The 23644-nt window shown below is 39.7% G+C and overlaps 2 protein-coding genes across 14 annotated transcripts in view; one reads left to right on the forward strand and one right to left on the reverse strand.

Moving 5' to 3' along the window:
* LOC126356142 (bromodomain-containing protein 8) overlaps window positions 1-23644 on the forward strand; it is a 482606-nt gene that overhangs the window by 266332 nt on the left and 192630 nt on the right. The window contains exon 18 of one of the 11 annotated variants that reach the window (XM_050006863.1): window positions 16240-16491. The exons of the other annotated variants lie outside the window; for them this stretch is intronic. Coding sequence (XP_049862820.1) covers window positions 16240-16254 — 15 coding nt within the window. The 3' untranslated portion in view covers window positions 16255-16491. Of the gene's footprint in view, window positions 1-16239; window positions 16492-23644 lie in introns of those variants that run through there. 11 annotated transcript variants of the gene reach the window in all.
* The window catches only part of LOC126356145 (retinol dehydrogenase 14-like), a 262668-nt gene continuing 254598 nt past the window's right edge, over window positions 15575-23644 (reverse strand). For all 3 annotated transcript variants that reach the window (XM_050006882.1, XM_050006881.1, XM_050006883.1), the window contains 4 exons: window positions 17112-17294; window positions 16906-17015; window positions 16733-16822; window positions 15575-15937 (listed from right to left, as the gene is read on the reverse strand). In XM_050006882.1, coding sequence (XP_049862839.1) covers window positions 15833-15937; window positions 16733-16822; window positions 16906-17015; window positions 17112-17294 — 488 coding nt within the window. In that variant the 3' untranslated portion in view covers window positions 15575-15832. The remainder of the gene's footprint in view (window positions 15938-16732; window positions 16823-16905; window positions 17016-17111; window positions 17295-23644) is intronic.

Genomic DNA, 23644 nt, shown 5'->3' on the forward strand with positions numbered 1-23644 from the left:
GCTCGTGCTATTCGCCCACGAGACTCAGAGGGCCATAGACACGGGTTCACAGGTAGATGCCGTGTTTCTTGACTTCCGCAAGGTGTTCGATACAGTTCCCCACAGTCGTTTAATGAACAAAGTAAGAGTATTAGGACTGTCAGACCAATTGTGTGATTGGATTGAGGAGTTCCTAGATAATAGAACGCAGAATGTCATTCTCAATGGAGAGAAGTCTTCCGAAGTAAGAGTGATTTCAAGTGTGCCGCAGGGGAGTGTCATAGGACCGTTGCTATTCACAATATACATAAATGATCTGGTGGATGACATCGGAAGTTCACTGAGGCTTTTTGCCGATGATGCTGTGGTGTATCGAGAGGTTCTAACAATGGAAAATTGTACTGAAATGCAGGAGGATCTGCAGCGAATTGACGCATGGTGCAGGGAATGACAATTGAATCTGAGTGTAGACAAGTGTAATGTGCTGTGAATACATAGAAAGATAGATCCCTTATCATTTAGATACAAAATAGCAGCAACTGGAAGCAGTTAATTCCATAACTTATCTGGGAGTATGCATTAGGAGTGATTTAAAATGGAATGATCATATAAAGTTGATCGTCGGTAAAGCAGATGCCAGACTGAGATTTATTGGAAGAATCTTAAGGAAATGCAATCCGAAAACAAAGGAAGTAGGTTACAGTATGCTTGTTCGCCCACTGCTTGAATACTGCTCAGCAGTGTGGGATCCGTACCAGATAGGGTTGATAGAAGAGACAGAGAAGATCCAACGGAGAGCAGCGCGCCTCGTTACAGGATCATTTAGTAATCGCGAAAGCGTTACGGAGATGATAGATAAACTCCAGTGGAAGACTGTGCAGGAGAGATGCTCAGTAGCTCGGTAAGGGCTTTTGTTAAAGTTTCGAGAACATACCTTCACCGAAGAGTCAAGCATTATATTACTCCCTCCTACATATATCTTGCGAAGAGACCATGAGGATAAAATCAGAGAGATTAGAGCCCACACAGAAGCATACCGACAATTCTTCTTTCCACGAACAATACAAGACTGGAATAGAAGGGAGAACCGATAGAGGTACTCAGGGTACCCTCCGCCACACACCGTCAGGTGGCTTGCAGAGTATGGATGTAGATGTAAAAGATGAGGATAATGGAATGCAGTTGAATTAAATCAGGTGATGCTGAGGTAATTAGATTAGGAAATAAGACACTTAAAGTCGTAGACGAGTTTTGTTATTTGGGGAGCAAAATAACAGCTGTGGTCGAAGTAGAGAGGATATAAAATGTAGACTGGCTATGGCAAGAAAAGCATTTCTGCAGAAGAGAAATTTGTTAACATTGAGTATAGATTTAAGTGTCAGAAAGTCTTTTCTGAAAGTATTTGTATGAAGTGTAGCCATGCATGGAAGTAAAACATGGATGATAACTAGTTTCGACAAGAAGGGCATGGAAGCTTTTGAAATGTGGTGCTACAGTAGAATGCTGAAGAGTAGTTGGGTAGATCATGTAACTAATGAGGAAGTACTGAACAGAACTGGGGAGAAGAAGAATTTGTGGCACAACTTGACAAGAAGGGATTGATTGGTAGGACATGTTCTGAGGCATCAAGGCATTTCCAATTTAGTATTGCAGGGAAGTGTGGAGGGTAAAAATCATAGAGGGAGAGCAATAGATGAATAAGCGGTCATCAGTGCCCATAAAAAGTCCCAGTGTTTACACAGTCCAATTTTTACACAATACAATCTAGCCACTGTCAAGAATGATGAAGATGATGATGATGAAATGATGAGGACAACACAAACACTCAGTCCCCAGGCAGAGAAAATCCCCAACCTGGCCGGGAAATGAATACCATAAGCAGATTTAGAAGGATATAGGTTGCAGTAGTTACTCGGAAATGAAGAGGCTTGCACAGGATAGAGCAGCATGGAGAGGTGCTTTACTGTATGAAACTAACTGTGCAAAGGGGCATTAAATTATATAACAGTTTCATGACCTTTTAAAATGATTAATTTCTTTGTATGCCTATTAATAAGTAAGGGGTTAATGTTGGGATGATGATTGTAATGGCTAAAAAAATATTTGTCATGTATTATTGTTTTTTCTGACATGTTCTACATCCTGGATGACCTCCTCACTATGGATAAATTAGAACGAAAGTAATTAAATCTAAAGTACAATATTTAGAGTGCTAAAAATATAACAGACAAAATTTATATGGTACTGTGGTTGTAGGTTTTGTGTTAGCAAGGACTGATAGTAATTTGTTACAGATAAAATAATGTGTTTTTTTGCTATCTTTGACATATAAATAACAATGTTCAGTGAAGGACAAAGCAGCAAAGCATTCTACGTTTGGCTTATGTTACGTGTGTTTGGTCATGTCTGCAAAGCATGCCACCAACTTGGTCATCTTTCATAACTTCGACATTCAACTCAAAAGTGAATCAACAATATAAACACTTTGAACATTACTTTTTCTCAACTTGCACACTCTTCCTGTAGTTAAGTGCATTAGCACCTCTTTTAAAAAACTATGCAATCTCACTTCATCCAAACCATTTAGTGGACAAACTAGGGGGGGAAACAAAGTCATGCACTTCACTTCTTACCTTTATCTATCATTCTAATAGATGATGATTTGCACTAAAGTGCAGTGACAGCATTCAGCACTAGGCCAGGACCAATACTGACTCACCTTGTGAGAAGTCCTCCTGAAAAAACCGTACTTATTACTATAAACGGTCACCATATCATTAAGGGATGAATGTGGTTAATGTTTGTTATTCCAGAATTTAAGTTACTTCATATTCAAGTCTGAAGTTAACACTATCTTTTGGCATGGGTTACAGTAACATTTGAACTCTGAGAGAAGGAATTTAAACAAATGAAACTCAAGCAACAATGAAATCCATCAAAGCTGTTATACTCCTTTTCTTACATTAATACACAACACCACCTTTGCTTTCAGTGGTGCACTTTTCAAGGAAAAATTATTAACTATAAGGTATGATTTAAGCAAAGAGAAATATGTGCTGGAAATGAAATGGTTACATTCATTATAGTAGTTCACTGTCATGGTAGTAACTCAAAATAATGTTTGACACAGTTTGAATTAATATGAGCATGAGTTTCCTACACAGTACTAAAGAACAAAATGTCTGTAGCTTGCTTTGTCAAGTGCAGTGCAAGTGAGGACATGGTACTAACATACTCCTGCATATTCTACATGTCTTTAAACTGGACGGTCTGAAGAACCCTAATGTCTACCCTTAAGCACCATACTTGAAGCAACACAATATAGTACTTGAAATACCTAATAATGCCTTGGAAAATACTTCATCCACAGCAATGATATAATACAGATGACTTTCATTTGCAGAAGTGGCAATTATCACTTGTTGCAATTAGCTGTACCAAAACTATCAAATACTAAATCTCTTGCAGAGCACAGCACAGCACAACGTGGCCTCCCACTTTCACTGTCAGTAGACTACTCACTACTGACCCATCTGTCTGTGGTGCATTTCTTACTAGAGAAAAAGGCATAGCCAAAATGAAAACGACAAGGTACATCAGCCACCATATCTCAACACTTTTCACCGGGTCAACCTACCGAACATTTCCCCTTGTAGAAAAGGTGTTCACAGAATGGAAACACACAGGGGAAGGCCTGGCTGTCCTCAGGCACAATGGATGCCACGGTTCTTTTGCAAAATTCTATCCTTTGTGTAATAATAATTTGTAATACCCTTAACATGAGCTCTGACCTTATGTATTTTGTGTTTATTTGTATAGATAGATAAATACAGTGTGTCAAATAATAGTTCCACAACTACATCTCTCTCTATATGAGCATCATTGGGTATTTCTAATCCTGATCCCACTCTTAATGATCCAACTCCCCAAGACACTATCCAAATTGAACCCTGCCTGGAACAGTTCTGTCCTCCATCACAGCGGGACCCACCTCCTCTTCCTCAAAATCACCCTCTCCAAACCTTCCAGGAATTTCTCACTTCCAGCCTTGCCTCTCAATCTTTCTTGAAAAACCTTAATCTTACTCCCAACATCACCACAGCCGAATCCCAGGCTATCCGTGATCTGAAAGCTGACCGATCCATCATCATTCTTCCGGCTGACAAGGGTTCCACGACCGTGGTACTTGATCGTCGGGAGTATGTGGCTGAGGGACTGCGTCAGCTTTCAGACAACTCTACATACAAAGTTTGCCAAGGTAATCCCATTCCTGATGTCCAGGCGGAGCTTCAAGGAATCCTCAGAACCTTAGGCCCCCTACAAAACCTTTCACCAAGCCTGCCAACCCAAAGTTTGGTACAGATTTATTGATGACATCTTCATGATCTGGACCCATAGTGAAGAACAACTCCAGAAGTTCCTCTCCAACCTCAACTCCTTTGGTTCCATCAGATTCACCTGGTCCTACTCCAAATCCCATGCCACTTCCCTTGATGTTGACCTCCATCTGTCCAGTGGCCAGCTTCACACATCCGTCCACATGAAACCCACCAACAAGCAACAGTACCTTCATTATGACAGCTGCCACCTATTCCATATCAAACGGTCCCTTCCCTACAGCCTGGGCCTTCGTGGCAAATGAATCTGCTCCAGTCCTGAATCCTTGAACCATTACACCAACAACCTGAAAACAGTTTTCGCATCCCGCAACTACCCTCCCAACCTGGTACAGAAGCAAATAACCAGAGCCATTTCTTCATCCCCTCAAACCCAGAACCTCTCACAGAAGAACCCCAAAAGTGCCCCACTTGTGACAGGATACTTCCCGGGACTGGATCAGACTCTGAATGTGGCTCTCCAGCAGGGATACAACTTCCTAAAATCCTGCCCCGGGATGAGATCCATCCTTCATGAAATCCTCCCCACTCCACCAAGAGTGTCTTTCCGCCATCCACCTAACCTTTGTAACCTCTTGGTTCATCCCTATGAAATCCCCAAACCATCTTCCTTACCCTCTGGCTCCTACCCTAGTAACTGCCTCCGGTGTAAAACTTGTCCTATGGACCCTCTCACCACCACCTACTCCAGTCCTGTAACCCGGAAGGTGTACACGATCAAAGGCAGAGCCACGTGTGAAAGCACCCACGTGATTACCAACTGACCTGCCTACACTGTGATGATCAGCAAGTAACAAATGATCCAAAAGTTGTGATATGAAAACATAAAGGGTACCTTAATTAACATTACAGCAGAGTGACTGAGTTGGCTACTCTGAGATGCTACAAAAAGATCATAGCGAGAGTCTGACGGTGAACACAAGCAAATGAAATAATATAGAATTTATTTTCTGTTTCAGGAACTTATAAACATAATTTTGTAGGAAAAACCACAAATAAAATTTAAAAAATATGTGAGTACTAGGAGCCAGTGGCTGCTTCTGCTGGTGGAAGGGCTTAAGAAGAGTTACAGAAAAGTTTCTCAGAGCTCCTGGTCAGGGGAAACTTACTTGACTGACTGTTGGGGATTACAGAGACAAGATCTGAAAACCTGAGAACTTAAAGGTTGACGATAGGGTAATAAGCAAGGTAGAAATTACTTACAAAACATCTTGAAGAGTTAATAAGAGCAGAAAGCAACTCGTTTATATGTTGTGGAGGTGGGGACGGTGAAAAATAAACAAATCAGAAAATAAAAGGTATAGGAAACTAAAATGGAGTGAAGAAAGAAATAGTTATTGAGAAGGAATGCTGACACAAAACAAATTATGAAACTTCCTGGTGGATTAAAACTGTGTGCCGAACCGATACTCGAACTTGGGATCTGTGCTTGGGTAGGTCAGATGGTAGGGTACTTGCCCGCAAAAGGCAGAGGTCCCGAGTTTAAGGCTTGGTCCAGAACACAGTTTTAATCTGCCAGGAAGTTTCATATCAGTGCACACTCTGCTGCAGAGTGAAAATCTCATTCTGGAAAGAAATTATGCTCTGGGGTTCTGGGCAACTTTTCTGAACTCTCTCCATTTTATAAATCTTGGAAGTCCTTTTAATTCATGCCCCTTCCTTCCCCTTCAACCTTTCTGCCAGAAGAAGGAGCCATGGATCCAAAAGCTTGCACATTTCTTTAATCTTTGTATGTTTTCTATGCTGCTGCTGCTCGGTGAGTAGATTTTTTAATCTATCCAATTATATCATATTTTCAAAAATTTATCATTTTGTTTCTGCATTAAAAACAGTTTTGAGTATTAATAGGATTATTCTCAAAAAAAGGCCAGATGTGAAGGAGCTTGAATAAATATTATTTTTAGCAGCCCTTAATGGGGAGGCTGACACACAACAATGCATTTTATTAATATTTTTCAAAATGTACTTAATTCAGTTCGAATCTGATCTGAGGTTAATATTTAAGTGGATTTCCATTGGTGCTTGGCAGAAGATGATAACAATATTAAATAAGAAACACTTCCATGTATTTTGCCAAATTTTACCATTTTGCCATTTGGTAATACAATGACTCATTTTGTTTGTAATACATGAATCGCATAGATACATTAGTTTTCATCTCTAGTAATACCGATAGATTTCAGTAGTACTGTGAAATTACAGTCAAATATTAACATACTTTTATATGATGATAACAAATTATTACTATTATTATTATTATTGTTATTATTGTTTCAAATATGAAGACTATCAGATGTTTATACTCTCTCTCTCTCTCTCTCTCTCTCTCTCTCTCTCTCTCTCCCTCACTCACTCCTCCCTCACTCTTTTTTTTTAATAAAAAAAAACAGGTATGGGATTTTTCCCTAACTTTTGATGTTATAACATATATGTAATGTTGTGTTGCGTCTTCAGTCCAAAGACTGGGTTGATACAGCTCTCCATGCTACTCTATCCCGTGCAAGCCTCTTCATCTCCAAATAACAACTGCAACCTACATCTTTTTGAATGTGCTTCTTGTATTCATCTCTTGATCACCCTCCACACATCTCTGTAATACAAAATTGGTGATTCCTTGATGTCTCAGAATGTGTCCTATCGACTGGCCCTTCTTTTGGGCAACTGTGCCACAAATTCAGTACCTCTTCATTAGTTACATGATCGACACATCTAATCTTCACCATTCTTCTGTAGCATCACATTTTGAAAGCTTCTATTCTCTTTTTGTCTAAACTGTTTATCATCTGGGTTTCGCTTCCATACATGACTAAACTCAGACAAATGCCTTCAGGAAAGACTTCCTAACACTGAAATCTATACTCAATTTTAACAAATCTCTCTTCTTTTCTTGCCATTGCCTGTCTACATTTTATACCCCAAATAGTAAAACTCATCTGCTACTTGAAGCGTCTTGTTTTGTAATCTTATTCCCTTAACATCACCTGATTTATGTTACAACATTCCATTATCCTCATATTGCTTTTGTTGATGTTTATCCTGTATCGTCCTTTCAAGACACTGTCCATTCCGTTCAACTGCTCTTCTTTGCCCTTCGCTGTCTCTGACTGAATTATAATGTCATCAGCTGACCTTGAAGTTTTCATTTCTTCCCCCCAAACTTTAATGTCTACTCCAAATTTTTCTTTGGTTTCCTTTACTGTTTATTCAATGTGGAGATTGAATAACATTGGGAATAGGTTGCAAATCTGTCTCACTCCCTTCTCAACTATTGCTTCCCTTTCATTACCCTCGATTCTTATAACTGATGTCTGGTTTCTGTACAAGTTGTAAATAGCCTTCTGCTCCCTGTATTTTACCCCTGCTACCTTCAGAATTCCAAAGACCTCATTCCGTCAACACTGTCAAAAGCTTTTTCTGAGTCAACAAATTCTGTAAACATAGGTTTGTCTTTCCTTAATCTACTGGGTGTGGCAGCATTCATAGTAGGATATTAAAAACACACAATCAGGCAGTAACTGTAATTTATTTATTACCTCTAATGTCAATTAATAGTTAAAGGTATGTCATTTACTAATGTGTAAGTCATTGTCCATTGTGTGGATTACTTTTTGAATATGACTCCTGTCAAATGATGCCCCCTCTGCACAAAACATTCAATTTGGCGGCATTGGAAGCTTTCCATAACTCCCTGGGACATAGCCGACGGCAGTTCTGATGTGATCCTTCAACTCAGAAATGGTGGCACAATGTGTTCGGAATAGTTCTTGCTTCAGGTAGCCCCAAAGGAAAATGTCTGCACATGAAAGGTCAGGTGAGCAAGGCGGCCAGGAAATGTCACCAAAATGGGAAATTAAATAACCGGGAAATGTCTGTCGCAAGAAATACATGCAAATTCTGGCCACACACCATTCATTCACACAAGTACCCATCAAGCACACATGAGAGCCAACTCCAGCAGCTTGGGCCAGAAACATTCTGGTTTGAGCTGCTAGAGCTGGTGGTCATGTATGTATGAGGTGATCAGGTGTGCTTTTGTGAATGAATTGTGTTTGTTTCTCTTTCTTTTTCTGATGAAGACTGGGAAAAAGTCTTATGTGTAAGAACTTTTAATTGTGCTGTCTGCAACTTAATTCTTGTCTTTGCAGTAAGTAGCAATCTGTATTTTCCTGCATTGCTAATTATCACAGTTCACATTTTTGGAGTCATCTAGGCTCCAACCCACATGCAGTGCATGAGTCTCCACATAAGCAATGTTTCTCATTGAATGTGTGATTAGAGTTACTAGGTGATCATCTTATTGGGCTCTACATATTAACAAACAAACTCAATGGACTGAATTACCTTCAGTTTCTGTGGCACTGTCTCTTAGAGATGATGGAGCACTGGCACATTTTGCTGATATGATGAGATGACATCTAACAAACTGATATGATCAAATATGGATTGGGTGACGTGATCTATACCCTGGCCTCCAAAATCACCTGATCTCAAACACCATGGATTCCTGTGTTTAGGGCCACCTTAAAGGTGTGGTATACATGACTTTGGTTAACATGGTTGAAAAATTGGAGCAAAGACTTATCAATGCTTGTCAAGAATTTTGAAATGATCCAGGCATGTTTGAAATGATTTGAAAGTCACTGTGGTGATAAGTACAGGCCTGCATCCACATAGAAGGATGACAGTTTGAACACCTCCTTTAACTATGTTTGTTGTTGTTGTTGTTGTTGTCTTCAGTCCTGAGACTGGTTTGATGCAGCTCTCCATGCTACTCTATCCTGTGCAAGCTGCCTCATCTCCCTGTACCTACTGCAACCTACATCTTTCTGAATCTGCTTAGTGTACTCATCTCTCGGTCTCCCTCTATGATTTTTACCCTCCACGCTGCCCTCCAATGCTAAATTTGTGATACCTTGATGCCTCAAAACATGTCCTACCAACCGATCCCTTCTTTTAGTCAAGTTGTGCCACAAACTTCTCTTGTCCCCAATCCTATTTAATACCTCCTCATTAGTTACGTGATCTATCCACCTTATCTACAGTATTCTTCTTTAGCACCATATTTCTAAAGCTTCTATTCTCTTCTTGTCCAAACTAGTTATCATCCATGTTTCACTTCCATACATGGCTACACTCCAAACAAATACTTTCAGAAACGACTTCCTGATGCATAAATCTATATTCAATGTTAACAAATTTCTCTTCTTCAGAAACGCTTTCCTTGCCATTGCCAGTCTACATTTTATATCCTCTCTACTTCGACCGTCATCAGTTATTTTACTTCCTAAATAGCAAAACTCCTTTACTACTTTAAGTGTCTCATTTCCTTATCTAATTCCCTCAGCATCACCCGATTTAATTTGACTACATTCCATTATCCTCATTTTGCTTTTGTTGATGTTCATCTTATATCCTCCTTTCAAGACACTGTCCATTCCGTTCAACTGCTCTTCCAAGTCCTTTGCCGTCTCTGACAGAATTACAATGTCATCGGCGAACCTCAAAGTTTTTACTTCTTCTCCATGAATTTTAATACCTACTCCAAATTTTTCTTTTGTTTCCTTTACTGCTTGCTCAATATACAGATTGAATAACATTGGGGAGAGGCGACAACCCTGTCTCACTCCTTTCCCAACCACTGCTTCCCTTTCATGCCCTCGACTCTTATGACTGCTATCTGGTTTCTGTACAAATTGTAAATAGCCTTTCGCTCCCTGTATTTTACCCCTGCCACCTTCAGAATTTGAAAGAGAGTATTCCAGTCAACATTGTCAAAAGCTTTCTCTAAGTCTACAAATGCTAGAAACGTAGGTTTGCCTTTTCTTAATCTTTCTTCTAAGATAAGTCGTAAGGTCAGTATTGCCTCACGGGTTCCAACATTTCTACGGAATCCAAACTGATCCTCCCCGAGGTCCGCATCTACCAGTTTTTCCATTCGTCTGTAAAGAATTCGCGTTAGTATTTTGCTGCTGTGACTTATTAAACTGATAGTTCGGTAATTTTCACATCTGTCAACACCTGCTTTCTTTGGGATTGGAATTATTATATTCTTCTTGAAGTCTGAGGGTATTTCGCCTGTCTCATACATCTTGCTCACCAGCTGGTTGAGTTTTGTCATGACTGGCTCTCCCAAGGCCGTCAGTAGTTCTAATGGAATGTTGTCTACTCAGGGGGCCTTGTTTCGACTCAGGTCTTACAGTGCTCTGTCAAAATCTTCACGCAGTATCGTAACTCCCATTTCGTCTTCATCTACGTCCTCTTCCATTCCCATAATATTGTCCTCAAGTACATCGCCCTTGTATAAGCCTTCAATATACTCCTTCCACCTTTCTGCCTTCCCTTCTTTGCTTAGAACTGGGCTGCCATCTGAGCTCTTGATATTCATACACGTGGTTCTCTTCTCTCCAAAGGTCTCTTTAATTTTCCTGTAGGCAGTATCTATCTTACTCCTAGTGAGATAAGCTTCTACATCCTTACATTTGTCCTCTAGCCATCCCTGCTTATCCATTTTGCACTTCCTGTCGATCTCATTTTTGAGACATTTGTATTCCTTTTTGCCTGCTTCATTTACTGAATTTGTATATTTTATCCTTTCATCAATTAAATTCAATATTTCTTCTGTTACCCAAGGATTTCTAGCAGCCTTCGTCTTTTTACCTACTTTATCCTCTGCTGCCTTCACTGCTTCATCCCTCAGAGCTACCCATTCTTCTTCTACTGTATTTCTTTCCCCTATTCCTGTCAATTGTTCCCTTATGCTCTCCCTGAAACTCTGTACAACGTCTGGTTCTTTCAGTTTATCCAGGTCCCATCTCCTTAATTTCCCACATTTTTGCAGTTTCTTCAATTTTAATCTGCAGGTCATAACCAATAGATTGTGGTCAGAGTCCACATCTGCCCCTGGAAATGTCTTACAACTTAAAACCTGGTTCCTAAATCTCTGTCTTACCATTATATAATCTACACTCCTGGAAATGGAAAAAAGAACACATTGACACCGGTGTGTCAGACCCACCATACTTGCTCCGGACACTGCGAGAGGGCTGTACAAGCAATGATCACACGCACAGCACAGCTGACACACCAGGAACCGCGGTGTTGGCCGTCGAATGGCGCTAGCTGCGCAGCATTTGTGCACCGCCGCCGTCAGTGTCAGCCAGTTTGCCATGGCATACAGAGCTCCATCGCAGTCTTTAACACTGGTAGCATGCCGCGACAGCGTGGACGTGAACCGTATGTGCAGTTGACGGACTTTGAGCGAGGGCGTATAGTGGGCATGCGGTAGGCCCGATGGACGTACCGCCGAATTGCTCAACATGTGGGGTGTGAGGTCTCCGCAGCACAACGATGTTGTCGCCAGTGGTCGGCGGAAGGTGCACGTGCCCGTCGACCTGGGACCGGACTGCAGTGACGCACGGATGCACGCCAAGATCGTAGGATCCTACGCAGTGCCGTAGGGGACCGCACCACCACTTCCCAGCAAGTTAGGGACACTGTTGCTCATGGGGTATCGGCGAGTACCATTCGCAACCGTCTCCATGAAGCTGGGCTACGGTCCCGCACACCGTTAGGCCGTCTTCCGCTCACGCCGCAACATCGTGCAGCCCACCTCCAGTGGTGTCGCAACAGGCGTGAATGGAGGGACGAATGGAGACGTGTCGTGCAGGTGAGCGCCACAATCAGGACTGCATACGACCGAGGCACACAGGGCCAACACCCGGCATCATGGTGTGGGGAGCGATCTCCTACACTGGCTGTACACCTCTGGTGATCGTTGAGGGGATACTGAATAGTGCACGGTACATCCAAACCGTCATCGAACCCATCGTTCTACCATTCCTAGACCGGCAAGGGAACTTGCTGTTCCAACAGGACAATGCACGTCCGCATGTATCCCGTGCCACCCAACGTGCTCTAGAAGGTGTAAGTCAACTACCCTGGCCAGCAAGATCTCCGGATCTGTCCCCCATTGAGCATGTTTGGGACTGGATGAAGGGTCGTCTCACGCGGTCTGCACGTCCAGCACGAACGCTGGTCCAACTGAGGCGCCAGGTGGAAATGGCATGGCAAGCCGTTCCACAGGACTACATCCAGCATCTCTACGATCGTCTCCATGGGAGAATAGCACCCTGCATTGCCGCGAAAGGTGGATATACACTGTACTAGTGCCGACATTGTGCATGCTCTGTTGCCTGTGTCTATGTGCCTGTGGTTCTGTCAGTGTGCCCGCATCTCGTGGTCGTGCGGTAGCGTTCTCGCTTCCCACGCCCGGGTTCCCGGGTTCGATTCCCGGCGGGGTCAGGGATTTTCTCTGCCTCGTGATGGCTGGGTGTTGTGTGATGTCCTTAGGTTAGTTAGGTTTAAGTAGTTCTAAGTTCTAGGGGACTGATGACCATAGATGTTAAGTCCCATAGTGCTCAGAGCCATTTGAACCATTTCTGTCAGTGTGATCATGTGATGTATCTGACCCCAGGAATGTGTCAATAAAGTTTCCCCTTCCTGGGACAATGAATTCATGGTGTTCTTATTTCAATTTCCAGGAGTGTATCTGATACCTTTTAGTATCTCCAGGGTTCTTCCATGTATGCAACCTTCTTTCATGATTCTTAAACCAAGTGTTAGCTGTGATTAAGTTGTGCTCTGTGCAAAATTCTACTAGGCGGCTTCCTCTTTCATTTCTTAGCCCCAATCCATATTCACCTACTATGTTTCCTTCTCTCCCTTTTCCTACACTCGAATTCCAGTCACCCATTACTATTAAATTTTCGTCTCCCTTCACTATCTGAATAATTTCTTTTATTTCATCGTACATTTCTTCAATTTATTCGTCATCTGCAGAGCTAGTTGGCATATAAACTTGTACTACTGTAGTAGGTGTGGGCTTCGTATCTATCTTGGCCACAATAATGCGTTCACTATGCTGTTTGTAGTAGCTTACCCGCATTCCTATTTTCCTATTCATTATTAAACCTACTCCTGCATTACCCCTATTTGATTTTGTGTTTATAACCCTGTAGTCACCTGACCAGAAGTCTTGTTCTTCCTGCCACCGAACTTCACTAATTTCCACTATATCTAACTTTAACCTATTCATTTCCCTTTTTAAATTTTCTAACCTACCTGCCCGATTAAGGGATCTGACATTCCACACTCCCATCCGTAGAACACCAGTTTTCTTTCTCCTGATAACGACATCCTCTTGAGTAGTCCCCGCCGGGAGATCCGAATGGGGGACTATTTTACCTCCGGAATATTTTACCCAAGAGGACGCCATCATCATTTAATCATATAGTAAAGCTGCATGCCCTTGGGAGAAATTACGGCTGTAGTTTCCCCTTGCTTTCAGCCGTTCGCAGTACCAGCACAGCAAGGCCGTTTTGGTTAATGTTACAAGGCCAGATCAGTCAATCATCCAGACTGTTGCCCCTGCAACTACTGAAAAGGTTGCTGCCCCTCTTCAGGAACCACACGTTTGTCTGGCCTCTCAACAGATACCCCTCCGTTGTGGTTGTACCTATGGCACGGCCATCTGTATCGCTGAGGCACGCAAGCCTCCCCACCAACGGCAAGGTCCATGGTTCATGGGGGGGTAACTATGTTTACAGCTATGTAACCATGGTCATGTTCTTACAGAACACCTGCACTTCTACCAACATATCTCTAATACTTTTCTTAATGTTGGGCAGTACTGTTAACTTTTCCTAATTGGGATGACATTTATGCAGAATCAAGTCAGTGGTGGTTGGTAACCACAAAGTTGCTGTTATTGGGCAAATGGCTCATTTGATAACATATGTTTACTGAGAATTTGTTTTGCTTCTAGTATTGTGTACTTTCAACTGTGTGCATTTACACTGTTAATTATGATACACCCTGTATATCTAGACACAGCAGTCTGCAGAAGGGAAGTGTGGATCATGAGGAAAGTGGAAAAGAAAAAACAACCAACAGTGGCACAAGGAAAATATTTTGAAAAAAAATATGTGTCCTGCTAAAGAACAACATAAACAACTACTTGAGCAAACTGGTAATGAAAGAAGTCAATGCAAACCCTTCAAAAAAAAGGGATGATTAGTGGGACATGTATTAAGGCATCTGGGAATATTTAACTTCGTATTGGAATGAGCAGTAAAATGACAAGGCATCAGCCAGCTGAGTGACTGATGAATGTGAAGCATGAAGAAAAGGTATGGAAAGGCATTTGAGCATTTGCCTCAGTTTAAGGTTTCGGAGCCCTTACTTTTTGTGTTTTATGATGATCAGTGATTTTTCATGGCATAGTCAGAATTTTATAGGCTCATTGCCATGATCCTGTTAAGTTTTCATCCTGTTTCTCAGATTCCAAAATCTCAAAAGGCAGTGGTTATGTGTGAGTGAGTTGTGCTTGTGTGAGTATGTGTCTGTTTTCTACACTAGAAGAAGATCTTGTGGCTGAATGCTCAGATATATAGCAGTCTTTTTGTTGTGTCTGTCTACAACTCAATGTTTCCTTTGTATGGTGAGTAGCACACTACCCTTTCCATAATATTAATAAAAATTAGGTGTACCGTATCAAGTGATAAACAGTATGTGTGTGAATTCCTAAGGGACCAAACTGCTGAGGTCATCGGTCCCTAACCTTACACACTACTTAAACTAACTTAAGCTAAGAACAAAAAACACATGCCCGAAGGAGGACTCGAACCTCTGGTGCGGCCACTTTGTGCGGCTGATAAATAGTGTGGACATTTGGAAAGTGTCACAAAACTTCAGTTCAAACTTTAATTTTGTTAGCAACTGTTTCTTTTGTTCATAAGGCACGAGTTCTGCAACAATGCTTCATATTTTGATTGCAATATTGTTTTATACAAGAGAAAGTCATCAATAAAAATAGATGTATTTAGCAGAATAAGGGTAAATGTCTGAGAAGTGGGGGATAAACAATAAAAATGTTGCAGATCCTTTTCTGAAAAGAATATTTTGACAACCAACAAAGCAAATGTCACTTACATGCCAAATATATGTCTGTGCATGTGTCTCTGCAGCAGAACTTACAAAGCTCTAAACAAAGGTACAGTTACTTGTTATGTCTTGTATCTGTATTCTCTGTTTCCCTTTGTAACCAAAATATGATTTTTCCTTTAACTATACCAATATTTCACCGTAAGTGTTTCTTCTCTAGGGATGTTGGGGCAAAACTGCAAGTTAAACAATTCAGCTGTTCTGACTGACCACTTTTATTTATTCTTAAGTATTTCGTATATGACATCAATAAATGATTTTACATTTACAGTTGTCTCTAAGTCTCAAACTTTCATTTACTCTTCACAGCAAAGTTCTTATTCTCCTACAAAGATGTGTCACTTACAAGAAAAAATAGTTATTTGAAAGCTAGATAAAACTGTACACATGGTATTATAAAATCACTTACAAAACCCTAAGAAGGTATAAATTTACTTGTTCTTCTGTATCTTTTTTCACCAATACTTCTCCTCAGGCTTTAAGCCGACTAGTATTTCACTTTTGATCCATATTTTTCTAGCTAGCTCTTCATCTTGTGCTGAAGAAGACGTCTGTGCCTCCTGTAATGAAGATAAACACATAAGAAATGTAATTGATATTTCCTTTCAAATTTTTTGCACAAAATTTGAGATCCAGTCCTAATATTAATTTGTTAGCTTTGTCAACTGCATCTTGAAGGAGAGCATTAATGAATACGAGCATGTCAAGATACATTACTTAGAAATGCAGTTATCTGCTCTTGATATCACACTTACAACTAACTATAATTTAACACAAGTTGTATGTGTTCTGTATAGAGAGTATCACCATATTGTATGTTCTCTTTAAAAGGATGTTAATTAGTGCTGTTTAAAATTTACAGAATTGCAGTCCATAGAGGAAAAAACTGCTACATTCTAACTAGACTGCCAAGTGTGTAGTGATGGTTATGACAAGATTTTGGGTTTATTTTTCTTGTACTATACTGCAATTATTATACGAGTGTACAATTAAATGATGAAGGGCAATGGTTATTACGTACTATATTATTACAGCCTTTTTTCCAATAAAATGAAGAGTTATTTAATCAGAATTTGATTTACTGTATGAAACTATCTTCCCAGGCTTTCATTATGGACATGGAAATGCATATGCTGTTGCTTCAAATTAAGCTTTTTTTTCTTAATTTTGTTACATTAGTCCTTTCAACATTTGGTATTTTGTGTATCTGCATCTGTATCCTACTGCAAAGCAAATTAAATTCTATGACAACAGTCTCTATACTTAACAAAATCTGATAGCTTACAACAAAAATCACAAAATGATTTCAAAAATAAATTTGTACTACCTTAAAGTTTTATTTATGAATACAATACCTTGCAATCTGCAAAATATTTTCCAGTTACACCCTCGACATCTTCAGACACAGCAAGGTAAATACTTGTTTGTGCCCCTTCATATGCTGTCTGTTAACATCAATATAACTGTTAAACACTCACACTGGGCTTAAGTATGTGAATAACAAACACAGTATGTTCAGGAGAATTACCTTTCCAAATTGTCCAAATAGGTAATTTATAGTCAACATAATGAATCTAGGCAATCTTCGAAAAATATCTGTCTTAACTATCCCTGGATGCAAACTGTTCACAGTGACTCCTGAAAATATTTTCTGTGTATGTAATTACAGGAATATGCATTGAGAGATAAAGAATAAAGTAAAAACAGCTTCCACAATTCTCTCTCATATCTTACCTGTCCCCATTAGTCTGTGTGACAGTTCATTGGCAAACAAGATATTGCAAAGCTTACTATTTGCATAAACCCTAAGACCATTATCATCTTTTTCATTTATAGTATCTACACTGAGTTTAGCATATATGTGTGCTACTGATGATACCATTACAATTCGGCTTGGTGCAGACTTCTTCAGAAGATCTGTGAGAAAAAGAAAATGTCCATCAGAAAGCTAACCAATGGATAAAAATGAAGCCATACTTCAATCTTAGCAAAACATTTGCATTTTGTAAGTTACGGAGAGAGCTAAATTATACAACAAATTTTATTAACAAGGCACAGTCTAGGTGACATATTCATTATTGTAATGATCAATTTTGGCTAAAGTAGTCCATCTTCAGATCTAAAATATGGAGAGTGTGATAGCTGCACCTGGAGTGTGTCATTTGATGACATGTACCAGGTGATGCTGGTGTTGGTTATCATACTGTCTGCATTTTAGATCTGAAGATGATCTAATCTAGTGGAAAATGGTCATTGCAATAATAAATACCTTCTCTGTACCAGAGGTGGTTTATCCACATGGCACATGCTACAGATAGGACACTGGAAAAGTTTTTAGTATTGAGTACTCTCACCTCAACACCAACACATTTTTAATAGAAACTTTTTTACTCATATCAGTACTTTATGGCAAATATTGTACCCATGATTCTATTAATTACTTATTAAATTTTTATTACTAGCCAAAACTATGGCTGCATGATTCAGTTCCAAGACTTACAAAAGCTGAACTCGTGATCACCAAAAGGCCGTCAACTGAAACTATGCATGTGTGAAAAACAGAGTAAGTAAATGAAAACATCTGCAACACTTTGCCTCTCTTGACAATGTTTCCTTGTTTGAAAGTGCAAATAAATAATTTAAGTAAGCCTGATGACAGCACTGACAGCAGTGAAGCAAAGGCAGTAAAAGATGAGTTAAAAAAGCAAATAGCATGCAGATTTGGACAAACTCAACATAACTGTTAGACAGTAATATCCTTCTTGCTTGATCCAAGATTCAAGAAAATACATTTTCAGAACCCAGAGGTCGGGCGAGGGTGATATCTGTATTACTAAATGGCTACCCCAATTATTGAGCATGGATCTAGTAACAGGCTGCCTATCTGTTGGGTTTCTGGAGCAACAAAAATTTGATTTTCAGCATTTTGCATAATGTACTGAAGGAATATAAAAATTAAAATACTGTCATAACCTACACATTAAGAGGTGTAATTTTATGTTAAATGTTTAACACACCAAGACAAGGTCTAAGATTAGAAAGTGTGTAAATGTCTTGCGGCACCATAACTCAAAAAGTGCAAATTATCAAACTATACTCTTCCAGTATTTCAAAATGACAGAACTTAGTGGCTTACAACAACTTTACTGGACCTGTTCACAACACATTTGCAGTCCGTGTCAACATATACCACTGAATGTACCTCCAACATAATGTCCCTGTGTGACACATGGTTCAGAAGATATGATTTCATAAAAATTGAGATGCATGAAAACTTGCTTTTGCTGAAAATAGAGTGCAAATTATCCGGACTGCAATAATCCAGTGTTTGATATTGAGAGCACGTAGTGACTTCCAACAATCTTTAAATGCAATTACAAACCTTTTCTAAACTTTTCTCACTTACATGCTCAATGTCAAAAATTTAACACATTAACTCACTTGTAAATTAATCAGAAGTTCAAAGCTGTTTTATGCATGGAAGTTCGACTCTTTACAGAACTGGGGTTTACTGGGCTACCTTAAAGCATTTATCAGCAACTAATATTGCTATATTGCTGCTACCACTGGCACCAGCAGCAGTGAGCCAGATAGTGAGTCTTCTCTTGAAATTGAATATGACATTTGGAATCATCATAAGTGTTGAGTGCACAGGAAACCAATGAAAAAATAGAGTAGTTGCCTGGCTGATCAAAAAGATGGAAGGAGCCTATGTTGCACTGTGAGCTAACCCTTTTAGACCAAAGTGCCAACATGGAATTTTTATTCCTCTGGTTATACAAGGCAGCCAACGAGTATCGGACAATTACAGCAGAAGAATCAATGCTCTACAAGTGTATATTTTCAAAGACAGGCAGCATATTGTCAGAATCACGTAATACATTATTAACAAGACTATTAGATAAAACACTGGTTTTGAATGAAAGCACAAAGGAATAATGGGAATATTAATTATGATTTAATGTATTTACTTTTGGTTGGTACTATTCAGCTGTTTTTCTGATAATCTGTTCTGTTATTACATATTCAAGTTTCAGTTTCTATTTTTTTTTAAATTGTAATCCTCAATGAAAATAAAAATACTGCTTTTTTTAAAACCTGTGTCCATCTCCACGGCTGAGTGGACAGCATGACAGACTGCTATGCAGGGGACACTGGTTTGATTCACGGTAAAGCCAGGAATTTGTCCTTGGTGAGCGCACTGGTATGGCATGCACTCGGCCCTCTGAGCCAACTGAGGAGCTCCTCTGCCAGTCAGTTGTGGTTTCAGGTCAGGAAACCTGGCAACAACCAAGAGAGGTGTGTGCTGATGACATGTCCCACCATACTGAATCTGATGACTCTGTTGGATGACAAGATGGTCGTTCGCACCCAATTGGCTGGTCTAAGGTTGGAACATCGAACTTTACTTACTTACAAATTACTTTAACATCTTTATTATTTTATTTGAAACTTATTAAAATCAATTTCCTTTCTCTATTTTATATGTTGTTGTTGTGGTCTTCAGCCCTGAGACTGGTTTGATACAGCTCTCCATGCTACTCTATCCTGTGCAAGCTTCTTCATCTCCCAGTACCTACTGCAACCCACATCCTTCTGAATCTGCTTAGTGTACTCATCTCTTGGTCTCCCTCTACGATTTTTACCCTCCACGCTGCCCTCCAATACTAAATTGGTGATTCCTTGATGCCTCAGAACATGTCCTACCAACCGATTCCTTCTTCTGGTCAAGTTGTGCCACAAACTTCTCTTCTCCCCAATCCTATTCAATACTTCCTCATTAGTTATGTGATCTACCCATCTAATCTTCAGTATTCTTCTGTAGCACCGCATTTCGAAAGCTTCTATTCTCTTCTTATTTAAACTATTTATCGTCCATGTTTCACTTCCATACATGGCTACACTCCATACAAATACTTTCAGAAATGACTTCCTGACACTTAAAATCTATACTCGATGTTAACAAATTTCTCTTCTTCAGAAACGCTTTCCTTGCCATTGCCAGTCTACATTTTATATCCTCTCTACTTCGACCATCATCAGTTATTTTGCTCCCCAAATAGCAAAACTCCTTTACTACTTTAAGTGTCTCATTTCCTAATCTAATTCCCTCAGCATCACCTGACTTAATTCGACTACATTCCATTATCCTCGTTTTGCTTTTGTTGATGTTCATCTTATATCTTCCTTTCAAGACACTGTCCATTCCATTCAACTGCTCTTCCAAGTCCTTTGCCGTCTCTGACAGAATTACAATGTCATCGGCAAACCTCAAAGTTCTTATTTCTTCTCCATGGATTTTAATACCTACTCCAAATTTTTCTTTTGTTTCTTTTACTGCTTGCTCAATATACAGACTGAATAACATCGGGGAGAGGCTACAACCCTGTCTCACTCCCTTCTCAACCACTGCTTCCCTTTCATGTCCCTCGACTCTTATAACTGCCATCTGGTTTCTGTACAAATTGTAAATAGCCTTTCGCTCCCTGTATTTTACCCCTGCCACCTTTAGAATTTGAAAGAGAGTATTCCAGTCAACATTGTCAAAAGCTTTCTCTAAGTCTACAAATGCTAGAAACATATGTTTGCCTTTCCTTAATCTTTCTTCTAAGATAAGTCATAAGGTCAGTATTGCCTCACGTGTTCCAACATTTCTACGGAATCCAAACTGATCTTCCCCGAGTTCGGCTTCTACTAGTTTTTCCATTTTTCTGTAAAGAATTCGTGTTAGTATTTTGCAGCTGTGGCTTATTAAACTGATTGTTCGGTAATTTTCACATCTGTCAACACCTGTTTTCTTTGGGATTGGAATTATTATATTCTTCTTGAAGTCTGAGGGTATTTCACCTGTTTCATACATCTTGCTCACCAGATGGTAGAGTTTTGTCAGGACTGGCTCTCCCAAGGCTGTCAGTAGTTCCAATGGAATGTTGTCTACTCCGGGGGCCGTGTTTCGACTCAGGTCTTTCATTGCTCTGTCAAACTCTTCACGCAGTATCGTATCTCCCATATCATCTTCATCTACATCCTCTTCCTTTTCCATAATATTCTTCTCAAGTACATTGCCCTTGTATAGACTCTCTATATACTCCTTCCACCTATCTGCTTTCCTTTCTTTGCTTAGAACTGGGTTTCCATCTGAGCTCTTGATGTTCATACAAGTGGTTCTTTTATCTCCAAAGGTCTCTTTAATTTTCCTGTAGGCAGTATCTATCTTACCCCTAGTGAGATAAGCCTCTACATCCTTACGTTTGTCCTCTAGCCCTCCCTGATTAGCCATTTTGCACTTCCTGTCGATCTCATTTTTGAGACGTTTGTATTCCTTTTTGCCTGCTTCATTTACTGCATTTGTATATTTTCTCCTTTCATCAATTAAATTCAATATTTCTTCTGTTACCCAAGGGTTTCTACTAGCTCTCGTTTTTTACCTATTTTATCCTCTGCTGCCTTCACTATTTTATCCCTCAAAGTTACCCATTCTTCTTCTACTGTATTTCTTTCCCCCATTCCTGTCAGTTGTTCCCTAATGATCTCCCTGAAACACTGTACAACCTCTGGTTCTTTCAGTTTATCCTGGTCCCATCTCCTTAAATTCCCACCTTTTTGCAGTTTCTTCAATTTTAATCTACTTTGCAAACTTAGCATGTGAAAATTACCGTGTCTATGCTTCTGTACACAGCCTTTCTCTCTTTCCTTATTCTCATGATCCATATGTGAGAGAGATCATGGTTTTTGGGGACTAAAGTCTACCAGCAATACAGCAGGGGAGAAAGGCTGCATCCCTGTCTCATACCTTTCTTAATGGGAGCACTTAATTCTTGGTCTATGATTCATATAGTTCATTCTGGGTTCTTATACAGATTGTATATTACCCATCTTTCTCTATAGCATTAGCACACTGGACTCGCATTTGGGAGGACGACGGTTCAATCCCGTCTCCGGCCATCCTAATTTAGGTTTTCCGTGATTTCCCTAAATCGTTTCAGGCAAATGCCGGGATGGTTCCTGTGAAAGGGCATGGCCGATTTCCTTTCCAATCCTTCCCTAACCCGAGCTTGCACTCCATCTCTAATGACCTCGTTGTCGACGAGACGTTAAACACTAGCCACCACCACTTTCTCTATATCTTACCAAAATGTCTGAAACACATTGTATTGTAACAAATGCAGCTACTGTACAAACACAGGCACTGTTTCCACTAATGATATAATCATGCCTTGTAAGGCTAAGATGACAATATGAAAAACTTGAAGCACTGTATTCATTTCTTTTTAGAAATCTCAACTATTACGATGTCACAAGCAAATATGATACAGTGTATCTTTTCACCATTGGCTTTTAGTCCCTTTGTCTTCCTTTTCTTAACTCCTTTCCTAATCCTGGTCTTTTCCTTTACTTTATTGATGATTACGTTTGTGTGTTGGCTCTCACGCAATTGATTAATCATTACTGTATCCATCCAGACCTATCATATTTACTTCATAGTTTTAAAGAGTAGTTACCAGTTCACATTGTCAAAAGCTTTTTCTAAGTCAATGAATGCATCTCCATCCAGCTCTGTAACAGCACACACAAGGCTAAAATAGCTTCTCTTGTTCCTCTGCCTTATCTAAACCAAAATTGATGTTTCCGAATATACTTATCTACCTTTTCTTTTATACTGCTCTTAACTATCTTAATTGGTATTTTGAAGTCATGTGATAACATGCATAGTATTCTGTAATTGGTGCAGTCAACTACCTTTCCTGTTTTAGGTATGGTACTGGTTCTGCATAATGTGAAGTCTTCTGGCATGATTCCTCTTTCATAGCAGTTATTTATTACTCTCAATAATTAGCCTTTCATGTTGTTACCTAAATTTTTCAGTGATTCTGTATGTATACCATCAACACCAGTTGCTTTTCCTTCTCTAAGACTCAGTCTTCAAATTCATGTCCATGATTGGGGAACCTCGCATTTTTTTCAGTTACATTATTTCACTCTTGAAGTCAGTATCATCATACGGTTCTTCTACATACTCTTTCCAATGAGTACATACATCATCATTATCTATCAGTAATATTCTCTCTTTATTTTTTACTGCTACAGATTGTTCTAGGTTTGTACTGAAGGGCTCAAATTTTCTTATAACCTTGATTCTGTTTTCCATTTTTCTGATCTTCCATCTTTTCACCAATGCTTTTTGGTCCATTTGCCTTTTTCTTCTCTACATTTAGTTGTGATGTGATTTTTTTTAAATTTCTTATAGTTGTCTACATTACGTTTCT

Source organism: Schistocerca gregaria, chromosome 3 (assembly GCF_023897955.1).
Source record: "Schistocerca gregaria isolate iqSchGreg1 chromosome 3, iqSchGreg1.2, whole genome shotgun sequence".
Taxonomy (NCBI): domain Eukaryota; kingdom Metazoa; phylum Arthropoda; class Insecta; order Orthoptera; family Acrididae; genus Schistocerca; species Schistocerca gregaria.